The sequence below is a fragment of the Cricetulus griseus genome, chromosome 6, assembly GCF_003668045.3.
Source record: "Cricetulus griseus strain 17A/GY chromosome 6, alternate assembly CriGri-PICRH-1.0, whole genome shotgun sequence".
In the NCBI taxonomy this organism is placed as follows: Eukaryota; Metazoa; Chordata; class Mammalia; order Rodentia; family Cricetidae; genus Cricetulus; species Cricetulus griseus.
Window position 1 is genome coordinate 138,658,346 of NC_048599.1, and position 17,083 is coordinate 138,675,428.

The 17,083-nt window shown below is 48.2% G+C and overlaps 1 protein-coding gene across 1 annotated transcript in view; it reads left to right on the forward strand.

Moving 5' to 3' along the window:
- Positions 1–255: 255 nt before the first annotated feature.
- Positions 256–17,083, forward strand: part of Adamts13 (ADAM metallopeptidase with thrombospondin type 1 motif 13) — a 31,630-nt gene continuing 14,802 nt past the window's right edge. Inside the window, exons 1-15 of the mRNA XM_035446936.1 lie at positions 256–372; positions 658–727; positions 2,804–2,952; positions 5,381–5,464; positions 5,689–5,813; positions 5,936–6,082; positions 8,556–8,702; positions 9,149–9,311; positions 10,815–10,919; positions 11,622–11,773; positions 11,875–11,938; positions 14,485–14,611; positions 15,533–15,681; positions 16,059–16,179; positions 16,857–16,937. Coding sequence (XP_035302827.1) covers positions 256–372; positions 658–727; positions 2,804–2,952; positions 5,381–5,464; positions 5,689–5,813; positions 5,936–6,082; positions 8,556–8,702; positions 9,149–9,311; positions 10,815–10,919; positions 11,622–11,773; positions 11,875–11,938; positions 14,485–14,611; positions 15,533–15,681; positions 16,059–16,179; positions 16,857–16,937 — 1,801 coding nt within the window. The remainder of the gene's footprint in view (positions 373–657; positions 728–2,803; positions 2,953–5,380; positions 5,465–5,688; positions 5,814–5,935; positions 6,083–8,555; positions 8,703–9,148; positions 9,312–10,814; positions 10,920–11,621; positions 11,774–11,874; positions 11,939–14,484; positions 14,612–15,532; positions 15,682–16,058; positions 16,180–16,856; positions 16,938–17,083) is intronic.

Sequence of the window (17,083 nt, forward strand, 5' to 3'; positions counted from 1 at the left end):
AGGTGTGCACAGCAGGAGGACTTTCCTGGTACAGGGCATGGTGGGGTGCTCTTCCCTGGGAACCATCCCTGGCAAGTTCCTAGCAGAAGAAAGCTGTTTGCTGCCCGCCCCAAAGCCCTGCCCTGGGAGGAAGATCCCAAGAGTAAACACTGCCTGATGTCCCGCCCAGCCAGCAAATGAAGTCTGTCACATTCCACACTAACCAGACTCCCAGTCACAGGGCTCCTGTCCAGCCATCGGCTGCCTTTTCTAAGGATGAGCGAGCTTTGCCTATGGGTGACATGCCAGCCTTTTCATGCTGCCAGTATCAGAGGAGTCCTCACAGGTGCCTTTTTCATTCTGAGCTGCTGGGGGCTCTCTGATTTCCAGAAGGTGAGATTACATAAGATCTGGTGCTGTGTGTTGGCATCACCTGGGAGAGGGGGATGCCAAAGCTCTTGGGTTGAGTGAGTGTGGTCTTTCTGCTGGCAGAAAAGGAAATTCCTTTATTGTGGTGAAGATGACAGACTTTATTTTGTTGCAGACCTGTGTGGACTGCTCTCCTCTGCTTCCTGATTAGGCAAGGTCCCTCATTCTCTGTCTCTAAATCTCCCGTCATCCCCTTTTTCTTGGCGTTGTCTCCTTCTTCCTTCTCCTCTATGTCTTTTTGTTTTGCAGAGTTTTCTTCAAGATCTGGAACCCAAGAAGGTAACCACTTACTTTGGCAACAATGCTGCTGCACTCACAGGTAGCTGTCTTGATGTTCTCTGAGTCAGGGGGATTTCTTGAGTCCTGGGTGGGGTACTGAGGGAGTTCCCACTGAGTCAGTGCCATGAGGGTTCTGGTGGCCATGGAAGGAGGAAGTCATAGAAGCTTTGTGTCTTTCTGTTAAATTAGCTTCATTGCTTCCTGCCAACTTGATAAAAGCTGTTCTGGGTGTTCTGGTTGCACTGGAGTCCTGTTTAGTATCACAAGGGAAGGGGCGTTCATTGGCTGGCCTCTTTGGCCTATGGATGGCCTTCGAAGGGCTGGCTGACTTTCAGGAACTTGTCACTTCTGGCCATAGCTGTAAATATTTACTCCTTCTATGGGAACAAGGTAGGTGCCAGGCCAAGCTCCTGTCCTGTAGATCTCCTCCTGGTGAAAGCTTTCCCATGACCTATGGCCGTGTCTCTCAGGATGCCATCCCTTTTCCCAGAAGAGTAGTTCGTGATTTTGATTAAAACCATGGTTGGGCCGGGTGGTGGTGGTGCACACCTTTAATCCCAGCACTCGGGAGGCAGAGGCAGGCAGATTTCTGTGAGTTCAAGACCAGCCTGGTCTACAAGAGCTGGTTCCAGGACAGCCTCCAAAGCCACAGAGAAACTCTGTCTCAAAAATCCAAAAAGAGCAAAACAAAAAACAAAAAACAAAAACAAAAAACAAAAAACAAACAAACAAACAAAAACAAAAAACAAAAACAAAAACAACAACAACAACAAACCCACCATGGTTGGGGGAATGACTCTGGAGCTAGGTAAAGTGCTTCTGTGGAAACAGGAAGACCTGAGTTCTAGTCCCAGCATCTATATAAAAAAAAGCTGGGCACGGTAGCATATATTTATAATTCCAGTGCTGAGCAGAGACAGACAGAACCCAGTGTGCATCCTTCCAAGACCATGGAAAATCTGGTCACAAATGGTCTATCTCCTAATCCTTTTTATCCTAACCACTAGTCAGGAAAATCCCTGGAGCTTGCTGGTCAGCCAACCTAGCCTAATTGATGAGCTTTGGGTCTCAGTAAGAAATCTTGTCTTAAAAAACAAGGTGGATGTAGCCAGGTGGTGGTGGCGCACACCTTTAATCCCAGCACTCCAGAGGCAGAGGCAGGTGGATCTATGTAAGTTCGAGACCAGCCTGGTCTACAAGAGCTAGTTCCAGGACAGCCTCCAAAGCCACAGAGAAAAAACCAAAAAAAAGAAAAAAAAAAAAAAAAAAAAAAAAAAAAAAAAAAAAACCAAGGTGGATGACTCTGAAGTTGACTTCTGGCCTCCACACATCACCAGATGCTGGCAAGGTCCAGAGACAGATGGGGATAGCAGTCAGGGTACAGAAGATTAGAGGATGTCCTACTTGCAACCAGTTTTTATGTGGCCTGGGTGGAATACACACTGTCTGGATCATTGGTCCTCCTACTCTGGGCTCTGGAAGGGCTAGGACACTGTTACCTGGGCTCTTAGTCCTGTGGTGCAGAAGACAGTGAGCTGGACTCCTATGGTCCAGGGTCCAGAGGTGTTCTCCTTGTTGGCTTATTTATGGAACACCCATTTTGACACTGAGACTCTGCCAAGAGCTGATCCAGCCTTCGGGCAAGGTTCCAGACAGTAGGCAATTTGCAGTCTGCTCACTCTGGAGCCTGAAAGAACAGGGCTCTAATGCAGGACCCTGTCTCCAAGCCTGGATTCCTCCCCCTTCTCACCAAAGAAAGAATTCTGACTCCTCTTCCTTAGCAGGAGGGTCCCAGATGGGAGGAACAAAGGAAAGGGAGGTGGATCTTGTCTCTTACAGTGACTCAGTTAACTGAGGCCCTGATTCCCTTTGTCTGTGAGAACAGGCTTGGGGATCCACATTGTGGGGTCCTAAGAAAATATTTCACCTTCTCTTTCCAGCCTGAGCTGGGCCTCTTGCCCACTCCCTCACCACCTCCCTCAGTCTGAGAACTGGCCTCTGGGAATGGACATGAAGTCGGCCTTTTGACTTCTGGGACTGGCCACCGCTTCTCTGTTAGCTCCCCAGCACCTGTTTTTTAAAAACATTTATCCTCAACCTTCTCCTCCCTGTCTAGGCCACCCTTCCTCTCACCTCCAGAGACTGAGATGGAGAAGGACTTCGGGGGACATTCTGCACCTGGAGCTACTGGTCGCTGTGGGTCCTGATGTCTACCAGGTTCACCAGGAGGACACAGAACGCTACGTGCTCACCAACCTTAATATCGTGAGTGGTGGTGGGCCGGCAATGGCTTGTGCAGGAAGGTGGGCTCAAGACCTCTGGTGGGTCTATGGGCTCTCCCTCTGAGTCTCTGGACACAGTGTCCCACCCTCAGAGCTTGTGATCAAAAGTTAGTTCAACTCAGTGTGTTGAACGTCCCATAGAACATGGAGACATGAACTTTGTCAGAGCTCATAGCCCTGAAGAGAAAGGGAAGTCACTACTGTCTCTCCCCCACCCCCAGCGCCATCTCCACTGAGCAAAGGTGGACCAAGTCAGGGAATCCCTCTCAACACAAGTATCCTCCCCATAGCCTCTCAGTTCTGCCCCAGTCTTCTTTTGACCAACACTGCTCTCTCTTCAGGTCTCTTGCTCCTTGGGGAGGCACAGAGCAGATGAGCACTCTAGGTGTGAACAGATGTTAGTCTGGCTGAAGATGTGAGGCTCCCTTTTTTTCGGGAACCTTCTCCCTGTGATCAAATGGTTGGGAGAGCAAAGGTGCCTCACACCATTAACCCTTATGTCAGAATGGCAATGTGTCAGCCAAGACATAAGTAACATCAAGTTTCTCTTAGATAAAACATGGAACACTGTATCGACATCTATACAGCACACACAGGACATATGACTATTCCAGGCCTTCAGGAATGACAACCTGAATTTAATCTTAGAACTCACATGGTGGAAGGAGACAGCCAATTCCCACAAACTGTCCTTTGGCCTCCGTATGTGTGCACATACACACACACACACAAAAAAATGTAAACAAGTTGTAAAAATCTGATGGACTGAGCCAGGCAGTGGTGGCGCACGCCTTTAGTCCCAGCACTCGGGAGGCAGAGGCAGGCAGATCTCCCTGAGTTCAAGACCAGCCTGTTCTACAAGAGCCAGTTCCAGGACAGGCTCCAAAGCCACAGAGAAACCCCTGTCTCCAAACCCGCACCCCCCCAAAAAAATCTGATGGACCAACTCTAGGAAATAGTTTCAGCCAGTGACTGACAGCTCCAACATTCTCCTCTTTTCCCAGGTCTGCAGCAGACATGGGGGTAGGAGGTAGAGTCATAAAGAGATCCTGGTTGTGGCTCTAGGGCAGCATTTGGTCCCAGGCACTATCGTTTTCTCTAGAATGGCTCCAGTGTCAGCATGGTCACCTTTTTCAGGAGAAAGGGGAAGTCCTCTCTGCATCCACCTCACCAGGCTCAGGGCCAAAGGTCTCCTGCCACCATGCTATCTATCCCAGGCCTGCCCTCCCATTTACAGGTGTGGTCTAAGTCCACACAAACCTGTGTAAGGCTTTTTGTCTACAAGCCTGTCTCAGTGAAAATGATTACTTCTGACAATTGGAAACCATTGTCTTTAAATTTGGGGGTCCCTCCCTCCAATTTTAAGTTGCCAAATCCTAGGCTTCCTTGAGTTATCCATGCCATTAGGAAAGTGGTTCTCAACCTGTGGGTTGTGACCCCTCTGGGCAGGGATCAAATGACCCTTTCACAGGGATGCCTTAAGACCATAGGAAAACGCAAATATTTACATTATAATTAACAACAGTAGCAAAATTACAGTTATGAAGTAGCAACGAAAATAATTTTGTGGTTTGGCATCACCACAACCTGAGGAACTGCATTAAACGGTAGCAGTACTAGGAAGGTTGAGAACCACTGGTTTAGGAGAGCTGGGCAGGTGGTATCTGAACCAGAATATCTAGTTTTATTTTCTGCTAATAAAAACAGAAAGTCTAGCTGGACAATAGTGGCGCACACCTTTAATCCTAGAATTCAGGAGGCAGAGGCAGATGGATCTCTGTGAGTTTGAGGCCAGCCTGGTCTTACAGAGTGAGTTCTAGGACAGCCAGGGCTACACAGAAAAACCCTGTTTTGTTTTTTTGTTTGTTTGTTTTTGTTTTTTGTTTTTTGAGACAGGGTTTCTCTGTGGCTTTGGAGGCTGTCCTGGAACTGGCTCTTGTAGACCAGGCTGGTCTCGAACTCACAGAGCTCCACCGGCCTCTGCCTCCTGAGTGCTGGGACTAAAGGCATGCGACACCACCGCCGGGCGAGAAACCCTGTTTTGAAAGGCCAATCCAAACAAATAACCAAACAAAAAAACCCAGAGAGTCTATAAGGAAACTTAGGCTTAGTGGTTATAGTGACTAGTGACCTGAGCCCACAGCTAGGAAGAGGCAGAGCTTAGATTCAAACTCAGGCCAGCAATCAGCTCTTTTTGTTAGTTGGTATTCACAAGGCATGAGCTACAGAGAGGCCCAGAGGCTTATCTGACAGTCTGCAATTGGCTCCTAGCACACAGACAAGATTTCAGCTTCCTACCCCACCCCTGCCTCCACGAGGCACCCTCTTCACCACCAGCCCTGCCACTGGGACTCCTGGACCCACTCTGAACATATGTGTTGCCACATCCCTTCCCCCATTGTCTTCTGCAGGGGTCAAAACTGTTGAGGGACCCATCCCTGGGGGCTCAGTTCCAAGTGCACCTGGTGAAACTGATTATTCTCTCTGACTCAGAGGTGGGTACAAACCTATTCCCTTCATCCTTCCCTGCACAACTAACTGATAGGGAGTGGTAACTGTGAGGCAGATGGCTCTCCTGAAGCTTTTCAGAGCCTCAGTTTCTCCATCTGTAATGTGGGGTAGCAATAGGATTGTTTATAAAATGGACCAACCGAGAAGCATGCTGGCAACAGTCAGCAGTACCACTTCCCTAGAAACAGACTCTTTGGTTGTTCCTTAGAGTATTCCAAATATCACGACCAACATCACGTCATCACTGATGAGTGTCTGTGAGTGGAGCCACACAATCAACCCCCATGACGACAGGGATCCAAGTCATGCTGACCTGATTCTTTATATAACCAGGTATCTGAGTTCCCCACAGGACTGCTGTTTGCTTAGAAGGGCTGCGTTATGACCTTCCCTGCTTTCTGCGCTGGCAATATGATTGGTGGAGCCATCCATGTGATTCTTTTTCTGTCATCAAGGTTTGACCTGGAGTTGCCTGATGGTAACAAGCAGGTTCGGGGGGTCACCCAGCTGGGAGGTGCCTGCTCCCTGTCCTGGAGCTGCCTCATCACTGAGGACACTGGATTCGACCTAGGGGTCACCATTGCTCATGAGATTGGACACAGGTATGTGGCCTCACTAGCTATGCCAAGTCTGGTCAGACAGCTGGTGTGAGCCCTAGGGTGGAGGGCTGGCCTAGGCAGGCAGCAAACTTTTGCAGCGCCTGTCAGACGCCTATACCACCAGTCCAAGTGTCTTAGCAGGAAAAGCTGAGGCAGGGGAAAGCTGATGATTGCTGACATCACACAGTGTTTAACATAAACTCTTTTTTTCTAAATAAACAAACAGCAATTAGAAAACAATTTAATTTTCAAAGTTTTAAAAAAAATGTATTTTTGTGTGTGTGTGATGTGGGGTGAGGGTCACGCCATAGCATGCATGTAAAAGTCAGAGGACAACGTTGTGGAATTGGTTCTCACTTTTACATAGATTTTGGAGACTGAACTCAGGTCATTAGACTTGTGCAGCTAGTGTCTTTACCCACTGAGCCAGACCAGAAAATAAGTATTGTAGGTAATTCAGTAAAGACAAAAACAAACTGAAGATTATCCTAAGTCCTGCCATGTCTTGGTTACTGTTCTCTTGCTGTGAAGAGACATCATGACCAAGGGAACTCTTATAAAGGAAAACATTTCATTGCAAACTTGCTCACAGTCTCAAAGGGTTAGTCCATGATCATCAGTCCATCATTCAAGGGGCATAGTGGTACACAGGCAGGCATGGTACTGCAGCAATAGCTGAGAGCTTTATATCCTGATCCTCAGGCAAGACAGAGGAGACACTGGGCCTGGTATGGACTTTTGGAACCTCAAAGTCCACCTCCAGACACACACTTCCTCCAAGGACACACCTATTCTAAAAAGGCCATACTGACTAATCTTTCCAAACAGTTCTCAGCTGGGGATTAAACATGCAAATATATAGGGGCAGGGTGCTTTCTCATTTAAACTACCACACACCACTTATAGAAATGCTTCTTCAGATTTATATTTAATTTTGGTCATTAATACGCACACACCAGACTTGTAGCATACATTGTTACTTTGATTCTATTGTGGTTTTTTAAGACAGGGTCTCAAGTGCACAGCAATGACACACAGAGCATAGCAACCACCCTGGGAGGGCCTATGGGCCATAACAACCAGTTGACCAATCAACACAGGGCAAACCCTCCAATCTTGGAGGCACACCAATCCTGAGCCTGTGGGTACCCCTAGACACTCCCCTTATGATGCCCTATAAGTTCTCTATGCAGATGCTTCGAGCCGTGTTTTCTAGCCATCCGCCATGGTGGATGGATGAAAGACCCGAGCTAACATGGGGTTAGCTTGTTAAACAACAATAAAGCCTCGTACAGTTTGCATAAAAAAAAAAAGGACGGTCTCACATGGTTGCTCAGCCATCTGTCAAATGCTGGGCAGGATTACAGGTAGGTATCATCAGCCCACATAAATCTTGCCTTTTAATATAACTATACATCCCAACATTTCTCAGCTCACAGATCTTTTACATTTTGTTTTGTATATACTACAGCATAGTCTCCTCTGATTGGACAGTTAGGGTGTTTCTAAGTCCTTGCTGCTGTGTGAATTGTATATTCTAGTGGGCAAGTCTTCACTCCTGTGTATTATCATTTTATCTAGATATCTGTCTCTTTTCTTTTTGATTTTTTAGGATTTTTTTAAGTTAGGCAAATATAAACCAATTGTGGTAAAAAATATCAAATGATATGGAAATTTGCAAAGTAAAGAAATGAGTTTCCTGGGGCTGGAGAAATGGCTCAGCAGTTTAAGAGTACTGACTGCTCTTCCAGAGAACCCAGTTTCAAATCCCAGCACCCACATGGCAGCTCACAACTGCCTGTAACTTCAAGATCTGACACCTCACACAGACATACATGCAGGCAAAACACCGATGCACATAAAATAATAAAAATAAATAAATTATATGGAAAAAGAATGGTGTAGGCTCCCAAGGGTGGAAGCCAGGCTCTCCCGATTTCCCAGAGGATTTGACCCCAACAGCTTCTGCACTGCCCCAACTTCTTAGGCTCCTAGGGTCTGCTCTGCTTGAAGCGTGGGGATATTCAGGCCTTGCCTGAAAGAAACCACTATCTAGGAACAAAAAGGAAAACTGCCACAGCTCCTGGGTTTCTCAAACACAAGACAGCTACAGCATAGATAGAGTTCCCAAAGCTGAACACAACCAGGCTATCTGCCATCAGAAGAACAACCTGCTGGCCCCTAGGCCTCTACCTGGCTTTCAGTTCCCACTTCTACACCCCAGGCTGGTAACCATGGATTTGGACAGTTAGTCTATCCTCAGAGTTTTTTTTTTTTTGCTATTTATTAGCCAAAGGAGAAAAGAGCCACCCTGCTGGACCAGCTCTCCTCCCCTCCTCATATAGATGGGAAAGTGAGGCAGGGCCTCCAGGACTCCTTCTGTTGGGCTGGCTTAGCTACTAGCAGAGTCCAGGTTCAGGGGACACAAAGGTGGCCCAGCCCCAGCCCCAGCTGACTGAGTCTCTTCTCCCTACAGCTTCGGCCTGGACCATGATGGTACTCCAGGCAGTGGCAGCACCTGTGAGGCCAGTGGCCATGTGATGGCATCTGATGGTGCAGTGCCTACAGGAGGGTCCCTGGAGTGGTCCACCTGCAGCCAAAGGCAACTGCAGCACCTGCTCAGGTACAGCCTCCACCCAGACAAGGTTGGCTGTCGTTCTCATCTTGCTCAACAGCTTTTATCCCATCCCACTCTGCTGCCAGAGCCCTGTCCGAGAGCCCACTCTACTTCCGCATCCGTTCCTCCGGCCCCTCCCATTCTTCCTCCGTCATTCTTATCTACTTCACTGAACTCACTCCTCTATTCCGACCCACTCCTGGGCCCATCCCTCAATTGCCCCTTGTTCTCTACCTCCCGTACATCCTACTTCCACTCGTCCATACCAGGCCATTTCCTGTCCATTGGTCCATGGCCTTCTCCATCCCTCTTGGAGCACTCCACCTGCTCCATTCTTCAACCATCTCTGTCGGGTCTCTACCCAGCTAAAAGTCCCCAGCCCCACATCTCCTCCTCCACCCTGATCCCACTGGTGTCCACCCAGGTCTTGAGCCCTGCCTGATCTGTCACAGCACAGGGCAAATGCACTGCTTCTGGGACCCACCTGGGACGCAGCCAGCACTTTCATGGCACCAGCTGATGGCACAGCCTGGCCTCTACTACAGTGCGGACGATCAGTGCCGTGTGGCTTTCGGCTCTGGGGCTGTCGCCTGCACCTTCTCCAGGGAGGGTCTGGTGAGTTCACCCCTCACCAACACCCAGTCTCACTCCACTCTGCTCATTTCCCCCGGTACAATGACCCCACCTGGTGGGTGTCAGGCACAGCTGACGAATGCACCCAGGCTTGACTTTCGTCTAATGCTTGTGTTTAGTTTATTGTTAAATAAGAAATGTGTGTGTGTCACAGTACACTAGTGAAGAAGAGAGGACGACAACTGTGCGGCGTGGACTCTTTCCTTTTACCGTTGGTTCTGAGGATTAAACTCAGGTCATTAGGTTTTCGTTACAATCACTTCTACCCATTTCCCCCACCCTCCTCTTGGAGGTATTAAACATTTTTTAACTGAAGTCCCCACATTTTGTTTGACTTGGCCTTACAGATTATGCAGTGGTCCCTGGCATAAAGGCATCTAACCTATGGGGTGGGCTCAGCATAAAGGGCTTGCAGAAGATAGCAGCCTCTGGACTCTACACAGAGTAGGAATGTGGCTCACAAGAGTTGGTAAATGGAGAGGCCAGAGTCCTCCAAGTCAGATTTCTCCCTAGGAGGTATAGGACCTTCCCACTTTGCCCAGGTGAGCCCCTTCCTCCCTCCCTCTACAAAAACATTAAGAATTAATGTTTAGGGGCTGGGGATACAGTTAATAGGTAAAGTGCTTTCTCTGCTGGCATATTCAAAACCCCAAATTTGGTTTTGGACCACACAAACTGGGTGTGGTGGCATATACTTGTAATCCCAGAACTCTGGAGGTGAAGGCAGGAGAATCAGAAGTTAAGGCTGTCTTTGGCTACATGGGGAGTTCAAGGTAAGTGTGGGCTACAGACCTTATATTTAAAAAGCTATGCTTAGTATTTTATAAAATGCAAACATCTCTGAATTATTATGTTCATTGGTCTGTGTTAGAATGCTTATTTTTCTTTACTTTTGTAAATGATTGATTTATTTTTTTAAAGATTTTATTTATTTATTATGTATCCAACATTCTGCTTCCATGTATATCTGCACACAAGAAGAGGGCACCAGATCTCATAACAGATGGTTGTGAGCCACCATGTGGTTGCTGGGAATTGAACTCAGGACCTCTGGAAGAGCAGTTGGTGCTCTTAACCTCTGAGCCATCTCTCCAGCCCCCCCCCAATTTATTTATTTTTATTTCGTGTGTGTTGGTGTTTTGCCTGCATGTATGTTTGTAGTAGACTATCATCCCCTGGAACTGGAGTTACAGACAACTGTGAATAGCCATGTGGCTGCTGAGAATTGAACCAGGATCCCTTGGAATAGCAGCCAATGCTCTTAACCACTGAGCCATCTTTCTGATTTTAAATATTAAGACATTTTCATGCCCCCTAGAAGCAAGGTGATAGGTCCTGGCCAGGTCCATCCTTGCTTCTGCTGGACAAGTCAGTCAGCTGTGTTTTGTTCTCCCAGGCTATACTCATCAGAGCAGGATATTTACTGGTCTAGAAGGGACACTAGGCAGGCAACCTCTCAAAGCACCACCTGTCCGTCTCTCTTAGGATGTATGCCAGGCTCTATCCTGCCACACAGACCCTCTGGACCAAAGCAGCTGCAGCCGCCTCCTTGTTCCTCTCCTGGATGGGACAGAATGTGGTGTGGAAAAGGTTAGAGCAGTATGAAGGATGAGGCTAGAGAAGGGGGGGGGATCTGTGTCAGGGGGCGGCAATGAGAGGATGAGGGTGAGAGTGGGGAGAGAACCAGATCCTCTGCTCTGCACTCCCATGCTTTCCTGAGTAGGGTCTTATTGAGCTCTCACTCTAGGGCACTGTACCACTCCTTGTCCATTCCACCCTCCAGCCCTCTCTTATATACAGAGCAATTTGTTGAGTGACAGCAAGGTCCAAGCATCCCTGCTGAGATTGCTTGCCTTCATTGCCTGTACCATCTCCCATTTTCACTGGGTACCCAAACCCTTCCTCTTTTGGCAGCCTGATGTCTTCCCTTAAGCATTTGCTCCCAGACAGAATGAGGTGTGTGATTGTGCCCAATGTTGGAGGTCCCTCTGTGGAGGGTACCTGTTTATGAGGTCTCTGTATGTTTTGGGAGATCTCTTGTCTATTGGGAGACCCTGTATGTGGCCTGTACTGGGGGTCTCTATGTTGGGGTGCTCCTTGTCAGTGAGATCCCTGTGTGTGTTAGAGATTCTAATGAGGGATATGATCCCTGTGTTGGAAGTCTCTATGTGTGATAGGGAACTTTGGGTTCTGGAGGGTCCCTCAGGTGTTAGTGTCCCTGTGTATGCTAGCCACATTGTATGTGTGCTGAGTCCCTGTGGAAGAGGGAGACAGGGCTGTCCTGCTTTGCAGTGGTGCTCCAAGGCTCGCTGCCAATCCCTAGCTGAGCTAAGCCCTGTGGCAGCAGTCCATGGACACTGGTCTAGCTGGGGCTCCGATAGTCCTTGCTCCCGATCCTGTGGAGGAGGTGTGATCATCAGGAGACGGTGGTGCAACAATCCCAGGTACCTACAGAAGGCTTCCCTGCAGGGAGGGTAGTTGCACCCCATTCTCTGGCTGCAGCAGTGGTCACCTTTCACCCCTTTTGTTTTGTGGCCATTTCCAGGCCTGCCTTTGGGGGACGTACATGTGTGGGTGAGGACCTCCAGGCTAAGATGTGCAACACACAGGTAGGCTGATCTCCTAGATGGGAGGGTGGGTAGGAGTTAGCCACCAGAATGGCTCACCTGTGGGTTCATGCCTCCCTTTTGAAGGAAACGGTGGTTAGCAAAGACCCATGTGACTGCTTCCTTCCCACAGTTTCTTTTTTTCTTTTTGTTTTCTTTCCTTTCTTTCTTTCTTTCTTTCTTTCTTTCTTTCTTTCTTTCTTTCTTTTGTTTTGATTTTTCAAGACAAGGTTTCTCTGTGTAGCTTTGGAGCCTGTCCCAGCACTTGCTCTGTAGACCAGGCTGGCCTCGAACTCACAGAGATCACCTGCTTCCCAAGTGCTGGGATTAAAGGTGTGTGCCACCACCACCCAGCTTTCCAAGAGTTTCTATTTACCTTTGAGATGACATCCCTGTGATGAGGACTGACTCTGGGAATGGGGCCCCAGGAGCACACAATAAGAAGTGCTTCATTCAGACACTGATGTGAAATGCATCTTGTTTAGACAACCATTTCAAAGGTCACAGCGCACAGACAGCACACTACCATTATCTGGTTCCAAACTTTACCCCAGAGGAACCTCACACCAGTAAGCAGTCTCCTTTCCCCATCCCAGCAGCTCAAAGCTATTTTCTGTCTTATGCAGAACATAAGTAAGCATTTATGAACATATGGAAACACCATCATGCAAAGAGCCAGCTCCTTTGATATAGTATAACATTTTCCAGCTTTGTCCATGTTGTACTATGAGTCGGTACTTCCCTTCCTTTTGGGGGCTGAAGAACAGTCTATGATATGACCAGAATGCTTCTGCTTTTTTTTATGTCATCATTTCTTTTTTTAAAATTTATTTTATACGCATTTATTGTGCCTGTATATGTGTCTGTGTGAGGGTGTCAGGTCCCCTGGAATAGGAGTTACAGACAGTGATGAACTGCCTTGTGGGTGCTGGGAATTGAACCCAGGTACTCTGGAAGAGAGGCAAGTGTTATTAACCACCGAGCCATCTCTCCAGCCCCTACTTTTTGGCTACAGTGAACCCAGCTGCTGTCAATGAGTTGGCTTTAGTTGGCTTGAGTTTTCTGTGACAAAACACCACAGTAGAGTAATTTATCAAGAACAGAAATTAATTTCTTATGACTCTAGAGTCTGGAAGTTCAAGATAAGGTCCTAGCAGATTTAGTGTCCACTTCCCAGATGGTCCCTGTTGTCCTGTCCTCCAGAGACACAGAATACATGGTCCTCAAATGGTAGAGGGGACAAAAGTGACAGAAGTCCTCCAACAGAGCCCTCTGGCCCTTTCATAGGAGTCCAGTCCTAATTATTCAGACAGACTCCTCAAACCCTCATTACCTCACAAGGCCACACCTCTTGGTCCTGTCTCATGGGGACACTGAGTGGGGTCAAGGGTTTTGGAAAAATCACAGCACTGCCTAAAAGTGGAATTGCTGCTTGTATAGAAATTCTAGGCTTGACTTTTACTTTGTCCTCTTTTTAAAAAGCCATGTTTAACTTTTCAAGTATATTTATGTGTGTGTGCATGCCTCCCTGTGTGTATACTCACTCATGTGTGTATGGGTACCTTTGAAGGCCATAACAGGGTGTGGATCACTGGGAGTTACAAGTAAATCACCTGATATAGGCACTGGCTGGAAACCTAACTTGAGTCCTCTACAAGAGTGTGTCTAACGACTGAGCCATCTCTTCAGGGCCTTCCCCACTTTTTTTGAGACTCGGACTAACTATGTAGCGTGGCTGTTCTGGACCTCACTCGGGCCCAACTTGAACTAACAAAGACCCACCTGCCTCAGCACCCCAAGTGCTGAGATTAAAAGCATGTTCCACCACACCTAGCTTTAAGCTTAATAGTCTGTTTCCCTTTACACTGGGGCCATTTTGCCATTTTGTATTCCTACCAACAGTGTGTGAGGGTTCTAGTGTTTCCATGTCCTCTCCTGTGCACAAGTTTTCAGTCTAGTTGTCCTAGCTGTCATGAGGTGGTAGAATGATTTTTTTCCCATTTATTTAGAACCTATTCTCTGCTTCAGATGGCTGTTGGCTGCTGGAACATTCAACATGTGGTGACACACCCCTGTCCTACTCCTTGCCTTCTTCTGCTAAATGCCCAAGACCTCCTCAGACCTTGAGAAGAGGGAGCTGTGGTTGTTATTTCTCCCCATTTGGTCAACTCTAATTATTTTCTTCGAAGTGCAGTAAGGCAGCACAGCATATCTGGGTCACAGTTCCTCATTTCCTGCCATGCATGCACCTGTGAACAGAATATACAGCTCAACCACAATTCCTCAGATTCAGGACTTGGAACCAGAGGCCCCAAGTGCCACATTCTTGCCTGTTTTTTCTTCCTGCTGCTGCTGTGTCCTTTACAGATTAACTGGAGTTTTCCCATGGGCAGAAAGAGGCAGATCTGGTCACCCACAGACCACTGAGTGAAGATAAGGCATAGCCCAAGCCTGAGTTGTCCCTATCTCTTGACCCTGCATGCAGGGTGCATGCTGTCTCCCACTGGCAAGGACCCTGCCTGTACCTGTCCTCTGCCTCCTCTGGCCAGGCTTGTGAGAAGACTCAGCTGGAGTTCATGACTGAGCAGTGTGCCCAGACTGACAGCCAGCCACTGCACCTTCCCCAAGGTGGTGCCTCCTTTTACCACTGGGATGCCGCTGTGCAGTACAGTCAAGGTGGGATGTGGGGCCTGAGGGAGCAAGGCCATGGAGCCCTCTGCCAGACAGAGCTCTTGGGATTGGCCAGTGTCTCCATTATTTGTCTTGTTGCTGAGATAATAGATAAAATACCCCAAGAAAAGCAACCTCCAGAAGGAAGGTTTATTCTAACAGTTCCTGGGTATAGTCCATCTTGGCAGGGAAATTGCAGTAGCAGGAGATTGAGGCAGCTGGACAAACTGCACTTGAAACCAGGAAGCAGGGGTGGGGGGATGGGGTGGAGTGGGGGTGGAGATCTGTATTCAGCGTGCTTTCTCCATATTTAGTAGTTTAAGACCTCAGCCCATAAAGTGGTGCTGCTCATTTTTAGGATGGGTCGTCCCTCAATTAATCTAATCAAGAGACCCCCCTCTTAGTAGGACCAGAAGCTAACCTAATCCAGATCATCCCTTATGACATGTCTAGAGGCTTGTCTTCTAGGTGGTGACTGTAGATTGTATCAAGTCAAAATCAGCACTAACCACCCCAGCCTCCACCACCCCTGCTGGTTGGGCAGGACTTAACTTATGCTCTGACATCCTACAGGCCATGTATTGCTCTCTGGCTTGATCTGCTTCCCCAGATAATAAGCACTGAGGTTCTATCTTAGAAATGTCTTCTTCTGGGCTTGCTAAAGGGATTCAGGGAGATACTTAGGGGAACCGCTAGAGTGATCCTTGGCTCATAATCCAGGAGCCATGGCTATGAGACCAGAATATAATATGGTCCTGGCCACAGATGTGAGGCGTATTGTTATCTGAGGCTGGTAGGAGGATAGTCGCTTGGACCCTGTCTAGCAGAGCTACCATATAGCAGGTCCCAGAGGAACTTCCTAGCTAGCTCATTAACCTCTTTCTTCACCTTTGAACACCAGACTTCCTTGTCACTCTGCCTTCCCAGGGGACACTCTGTGCAGACACATGTGCTGGGCTGTTGGAGAGAGCTTCATTGTGAGCCGTGGAGACAGCTTCCTAGATGGGACCCGCTGTGTGCCAACTGGGCCTCGGGAAGATGGAACCCTGAGCCTGTGTGTGTTGGGCAGCTGCAGGGTAGGTGTGTGGACAACACAGGTTCCCCTCTGTCCTTATGGACTCAAGGATTTCCTGTCCCAGTAGAAGGATTCAGGGCAAGGGGAAAGGAGTGGTGATCTATGGGGCCAGCTCAGTGGAGCTGCCCCGTGCCCAGTGCTAAGTAGTATTGTTGGGAACAGGATAGAACTTGGAGTCAGCCTATATTACAGGCCAAACTGTGACCTTGGGCAAGTCATCATGGGAACCCCTATGTGCAGTTGCTATGTAGATGCCAGGAGCTGCAGGGAAGCTACAGAGAGTTATGTCAATCTCAGAGTCTCACAGCCAGTAGGACTGTGGTACAGGGAAAACAGCACCCCAATAACACAGGCCTTGCAACACCCCTCTTTGCGCAGACCTTTGGCTGTGATGGCAGAATGGACTCCCAGAAGGTTTGGGATGTGTGCCAGGTGTGCGGAGGAGACAACAGCACGTGCAGTTCACAGAATGGCTCTTTCACGGGTGGGAGAGCCAGAGGTAGGCCTGCCCTGCATGGAGGGTGGGTTTGCCAGAAGTCTGCAGGACCCAGCATCCAAAATGCTAATCTGGGCTACTCAGGCCACAGCACTCACATGCTGGCTCAGCTATGGAAGCCTTCCTGTGTGTTTCAGTTCATTCTTCCTTCTCTGATGTCTTCTCATGGCAGGCTCAAACTCCAACAACATTGCCTCTGCAACTGTACTTGTGTTAACTCATTTACTGTAGCTATGAAGAGAACAAATAGCAGAGCCTAAATAATTATCAGGTCACTTCTTCCTTCCCACTCAGGAGTCCCAGCAGGGAGGGTACAGTAAACAACAGGGACACAAACTTGATTTTGATACATACATACATACATACATACATACATACATACATACATACATATATATTTGTCAGCACTAAGTTGTAAGATCAGCAGAGAACTTGGGCTCTGCCTCTCTGGCTGTGCCTAGAACCTTGGGTCTGGTCTATGCTCCTGGACTTGGCAATGTTCTTGCAGGTAGTCCTCCACCTGATTTTGAGCTCTTGCCATGATGAGGATGCATTGTGCCACTGAAACCAGCCCTGTGACACTGTTCATGTCTCTGTCCAGCTAGGAGTGTCTTCTTTGGCAGTGGTATAGGTAGGTGACCATGAAGCCCAAGCAGCCTTCTTGCTCTCCTTATCCCCAGAATATGTCACGTTCCTGACAGTTACTCCCAACATGACCAGCGTGCACATCGTGAACCGCAGGCCTCTCTTCACACACTTGGGTGAGACCATTGAAGGACCCTTCCAGTCACTGAGATGCTTTCACTCCTGACACCACTACAAGGTGGAAGGGACCCCCAACTACTCAGACACTTTTGAGAGCTGCTGCACTCACAGCTGAGCTTATCCCGGGTGGAAGAGGTACAGG